This window comes from Cicer arietinum, chromosome 6 (genome assembly GCF_000331145.2).
Source record: "Cicer arietinum cultivar CDC Frontier isolate Library 1 chromosome 6, Cicar.CDCFrontier_v2.0, whole genome shotgun sequence".
Lineage (NCBI taxonomy): Eukaryota > Viridiplantae > Streptophyta > Magnoliopsida > Fabales > Fabaceae > Cicer > Cicer arietinum.
The window spans coordinates 10,858,740-10,864,739 of NC_021165.2; the positions used below are offsets into that span (position 1 = coordinate 10,858,740).

Genomic DNA, 6,000 nt, shown 5'->3' on the forward strand with positions numbered 1-6,000 from the left:
CCTTCCAAAATCTTCAACTCAATTTCACCGAAAAAAGTCTTTAACTAAATTTTTCTTTTTTAAAAAAGAGACAAAGCCCAAGAAAAAAACTTAACTTATATTAATATTTTCATAATGCAAGTTCCCGTCACTATCATTAAAGAATCTTACACTTACTAGAATACTCTAAAAAATTAAAATTAAAAGAACTCCAAAGTTATTATATTGAGAATGAATAAAAAGAATAATATTATTAGAGTTAACAATTTTAAAAAATTCATATAACTTCAAAATTAGTTGATACCTTTTCATATAAATTGAGTCAGTTACAAAATCGATTATGAAAAATGTTTAAGTTGAAATATAACTATTTTTAAAGATTATAGATATAAATGATTGTGATCTGATAATAATGTAAATTATTTTATATTAAAAATGTGTAAAAATTAATCTCTTTATATAAAAATAGATTCAATTAATTGATGTTGTAGAGGCAAAATTATAAATTAATATTTTGTTGATAATCAAGTAGAATTCCAAATTAATCTTCTAATTATAATTCTGAAAGTGCATTGTTATTTAACACATATTTTTAGTGGATTATTTAAAAATAGGTATTAATATAACAATACAAGATCGTTCTAGTTTATTAAAAATAAAATTCTAGAAAAACGAATATCATTTTAGTTTGTAAAAGAACAAAGCTTTCTTTAACAAAATCATTCTAAATTAAACAAATCAAGAACCACAACAAGATTAATCTCTAAATTGATGGTTAAAAAAACAAGTATAACTAGGAACAAAATGATAAGATATTGCTACTACATCTCTACAAAAAGCAGCTTGCGTATAAAAGTAGAAAAAGACTAACACCTAAAAGACGCCAAAAATCCTCATTCCAGTACTCTTTCAAAACCAAAACGAAGAACATTCTCGTTATAAAGCAGGAACGTTCTTGTTAATTTACAATATTTGTCAATTAAAATTAAAACTGGATAGCTGAATCTCTAACAACTATATGAATTTGTCATCAGCATTCGTCAAGTCTATCAAAATAACCTCAAGGTCGAGGAAACAAAAAGAGTTTGAAGTGCAAGAAATCAATCACTTAAACAATCATACTTGAGAAATTTAAAACTCTTCAATTAAGCAAAAGTTTCAATTTTTTTTCCACTACATTCAACAATCTATTTGTTGAATATCAATATACAAACAAGTGTTTGGTGTATTTTAGTGCATTATAAACTAGAAAATACTTTGTATTCACTAAAATATATGATACAAAATTTTTAATTCACAGATAAATTTCGTAAAATTACAATAACTGAGTTTATAATATTAAAAAATATTGACACATACAATATTAAACAACTTATAAACAAATATATAAAATGTATTGACAGGATTGTGTAATGTTTTTAATTTACTTAACTAGTACAAAATTAGAGAGTATAATTCATATTATAAAAACTAAAAAAGTTAATATTAATTAAATCAATGTATAAATTTGAGGTCTAAAACAGCTGCAACCCCTTGGGCCGGGCCCTGCATTTTTACTACAAATGTCTTCTGCCCACTTCAACTTGCTTTAACTCAAAGCTAGATTTTTTTCTTCTCATATACCACATCTTTTGATTACAAGTCAAGTGGTAAAAGTAGAATGGCTATTAATTACATATTGAAACTATTAATGGGAAACATGAATGCTTTTGTTAGGACATATACCAACGGATCAAATATAGGCATAATGTAATTTGCAAAATTATTTAGAAGTAGCATAAATATATTGTTCAAAAGGTTTTATATTTCATACAACATATTACACCATGTTATGAATTGCTACATGTTACCAGCAAATGGAAGGCAACTTAAAAGTGAAAGAGAATGAAGAAGGTACATGCCCTGTCCTTCTTATATACTCAACCCTTTCAGTAGTCTTCAAAGCATTGTCATTCATCTTCACTTGTGCATTTGCCCTTTTCTCTTCAGCTATCCTCCTTGTTGCAGCCAGTTTATTTGTTAACTTTTCTTGTGCCACAGCTTTCATTCTTTCAGCTTTCACCTAGTAGTAATAATAAAATTAAATCCATTTATTTGAAAAAGCTTTCATAACTTAAGCCACAAAATATATTCAATCTTGTTTTATGTAATTTTTATAAAACTTCAGATATTTTAATTGAAGTCAAGTCAAATATTAAAATTTATTTAAAAGAACAACCTCTTCTAAATACACATATTATTTCGATTTCGAATATAAAAAAAAAATACTCATAATTTTTGTCTCAAACATACACAAATGTAACTTATTGAATTTTATTTAATGATGTATATACTAAAATACCCTTTTATGTATATTATACATCAGTAATGTACTATTTTGGAACTATCAAATAAGGTCATTGACTAAATATTTGTTAGGGTTAATGAAATGACAACTAAAGCACTTTCCAAATATAAATAGCATTTTCTATGCAGTGGATTGGAAAAGGTCCCTGCTATGTATTTTTTCTTTGCAGAAATAATTCTCTTTGTCAGTATGTTTCACAGAGCTTTCAACTTTATACTAATGAACTATCCCATAGTATTATAAGAAACAGAAAAGCAGAACATGAAAAGATGAGCCATCATCCAATGCCTTAGAAAACGGTTAATATCATTGGCAATAATTGAAGGGTAAAAATTGCACCACAATGCCAAACAAAAACTGCCACAGAATGCTTATACTATGTTACTAAAAGAATCACAATGGTACCTCCATTTTCTTCATTTCCATTTCAGCTTTTCTTATCTGATGATTTTCCCATGCTTGAATCTTCATCTCTTCACGCTTAAACCTACAATAAATAGTTTTAACAAACAAACAAACAAATTTAATAACAATTTACATTTATTCAATGACTTCTAAAACAATTATTGATGAAACTTTAGTTACTTCTCTTTTTTCTTTAACGTTGTAGGATTAAAACAAACAAAAAATGGCTTCAAAAACATGAGTACATCTTAAGGAAGTGTTTAAACATGAAATAAACTAAAAAGTAAGAAAATCATAAATTAAAAGTATCAAGTTGATTAATTACCTAGCCATATATTTGGCACGTTCTGCTTCATCCCAAGCCATAGCTCTACATTCTAGAGGACTCAATTTTGTAACTTGATCATCACTCTTCTTCTTTTCAACCATCTTGCAAGGACTAATTGAGCCTTCTCCACATTGTCTACTTGTTGTGCTGCTTCCATTACCTGATGCAGCTTCAATTTGCAATAATCCATTTTGACCCATCATTGGAGTTGAAGTTCCAGAATGAATAGGACTTCTAGTAGCAGGAGTTGTGTTTCTAATAGGTGTTGCTGTTCTTGAAGGCTCTTGACTAGCAATAGGTGTCATCTCAGTTCCCATGTCTCTAAAACATATTGATTGAACATGGATTGTGTTTTTGTTTTCAGCTAAAACCTTATTGTTATTCATTCTCCAAATTGATTCATCACATTCTACCTTTTTGGTTTCTTCTGCTACATATTCGCGACATCGATCATCGTCATAATGCTCTTCTTCTTCTTTTTCACTACTTGAATAGTCCTGCTCCTTTTGTGGCACAGGTGCTATCAATCTCAAATCATCTGCATTTGAGTTTCTTGGTTTGCTTTTTGATTGGCTTTTTTCTCCGCCTTTCGATAACCCAACCAGCCACTTTTGTGCATCGTCCCACTTAGAAGGTGTTGGTTTTCCCATATTTATTCGATGGTGATTCGAAACACGAGTAGTAGTAGTAGTAGTAGCAGTAGTAGTACTAGTAGTAACATCTTTTCCTTTGTGAAACTCTGAGTACATGATGGCACTACTATTTGGAGTATCTTGTGCTGTTGATCCATGGTTACTATAGCATCCTTTGTCTTCCACGAATCTCATCCTCAAAATTTGAGCTCAAAATTTAGGAAAAGAGAAAAAAAACAACTATAGTTGAAGCGAATTATTGGAATCGGTTTACTTCAGGTGTTTCTTGTTTTCATTTTCACCTGTTCAATCTCTATACACAATGAAAATTTTCACAAAGTAAACTAGTTATCACGGTCTACAGTTTTTGCTCCAAATCCCATATATCTATTGAAAATCACTATGCTCTCTATAAAATATTGAAATATTTGAAAATCACCATGCCTTATCTAGATTGAAGTGATTTGGAACTAACTAGTATAGTTCAATTTGAAATCCTTACATGTAATGTACTATATAGTTTATGTTTCTTTACATATATGAGAAACAAAACAGAACTACCAAAATAGATTCATATATATAAGGAGGAAGGAACAATCAAGAGAATAAGGGAGGGGAATCTCAAATTTAATTTGGAAATTGTAACTCTTTTTGCTGCAACAATGAGAACTCCTTGAACTTAGTAAAATACACAAGTCTCAAGAGTTAAAAATCATGATGGATAAGCTTTTAAGGAAGCTAAACAAAGAATTTCAATAAATCTTAATATACAAATGATGATAAGCAACACACAATTAAACACATTTAGAGTATATATAATATATTGCTTAATGATATACCTTGTTACTTCAAAAAAACCATGAAATTGTGAGAGTTGCAGAGAAAGAGGTGAGTTTCAGATCTATTCAACATTATAAATTTATAATATTAGTAACAAAATATACTATGCATAGTTAAAAATAAAAAAAAAAGAGTATCTATCATCTACTACCATTTAGATAAAAAAGATAGAGGAAACATTAGAATAAAATTTACCTTGGAAATTGGTGAATTTTTAGTATAATTATAAGTAGTGAGTAATGCAGGTGGCATGTGGGTTGGAATTGGAATTGGAATCTAGAGTTGATATTAACTCCAGAGTTGGCAAAGGAATCATGGTGGAAATGGTTTATTGAATTATGTGTCAGAGACAAGTCCACTAGGTAGGAAAATACTAGTTATTAATAATACTACTAGTGTACTATTCTACTGTCCCTATCTCCAAAGAGAAGAAATATAAGGGGTTAAAGTTTTATGGTTGTCCTTTTTAACGGTTATACTAGATCTAGTAGATTAGATAAATAACATAGGCTACACTACAATTTTGGTTTTTTATATCGTCTGTCAAAAATAAAATTTAAATATCTTTTTAGTAGAAATTTAAATAAAAATTTACTATGTTATAGAAGTATAGATCCAACTCTGTTGATATTCTGGTTTTAAATGTGTGAGAAGTTGTGACATTGTAGATATATAATAAATGTTTTTTTAGTTATATTAGTTCTCAAATGAATTTTTAATTAACTAATTTAGTTTTTGGATATATTTTTTGGTTGATCAATTAGTTGTTAAAATTATTAGTAGAAGATATATTTTGGGATGTATATATTTATAATAATTATAGTGAGAATTTCATGTTCAAATATCAAAATATTGTTTAATGGGGTGATAACGGACACGTGGACGGTGGAAGATTAATAAGAGCATAAAGGATATGTGATACTCCTGAAGTGAAAGTATATATGATAATGGAGGTTTTTCTGACCTTTTCACGTGGCCATGCTGCTTCAATCAAAGTAAATACATGGTAATTGTGATATATGATACGGACAGTTTCATAATTTTATTTTATTGTTTTCTTGGGGCCAATATATTAAACATTAGCATTGTGTCATTTCAAGTAAATTCGACGGAATTTATATATATTTTAATCAAAACAAAGTAAAAAGTGGACTGAAAATATCTTATAAAAAAATATGTAATACAGAATGAATTATTTATGATAATTTAAATATCATAAGGAAAGTTTGAACTTGATTTAAATATCATAAGTACGAAGGTAAAAAAAAAAGTCATCATCTTTTGTACATGTTTAATTATAATAATTTATAAATTTAAAATTTAAGAAGAACAAAAATATTAAATTCCTCAAATTGACATTTTTTATTATGTAATTTTTATATACTTATAAATATTTTTCTAGTGCCCTAAACATTTTCCTTAATGAAATTAGGTAGCATATAGTAAGACTATTTCCTATATGAGTTCGG

The 6,000-nt window shown here is 28.0% G+C and overlaps 1 protein-coding gene across 3 annotated transcripts; it reads right to left on the reverse strand.

Moving 5' to 3' along the window:
• Positions 1-1,724: 1,724 nt before the first annotated feature.
• LOC101501616 (uncharacterized) lies at positions 1,725-4,908 on the reverse strand. Of its 3 annotated transcripts, none has more exons than XM_004504419.4 (5): positions 4,727-4,908; positions 4,531-4,592; positions 3,057-3,887; positions 2,732-2,813; positions 1,725-2,041 (listed from the first exon to the last, which is right to left on the reverse strand). In XM_004504419.4, the coding sequence occupies exons 3-5, from the start codon at positions 3,884-3,886 to the stop codon at positions 1,826-1,828; spliced, it is 1,128 nt and encodes a 375-aa protein (XP_004504476.1). In that variant the 5' UTR covers position 3,887; positions 4,531-4,592; positions 4,727-4,908; the 3' UTR covers positions 1,725-1,825. The 3 variants fall into 3 exon arrangements, with proteins under 3 accessions (XP_004504476.1, XP_004504475.1, XP_012572344.1); XM_004504418.4 differs by having other exon boundaries at positions 3,057-4,004; positions 4,727-4,907; XM_012716890.3 differs by lacking the exon at positions 4,531-4,592 and having other exon boundaries at positions 3,057-4,004; positions 4,727-4,907.
• Positions 4,909-6,000: the final 1,092 nt, after the last annotated feature.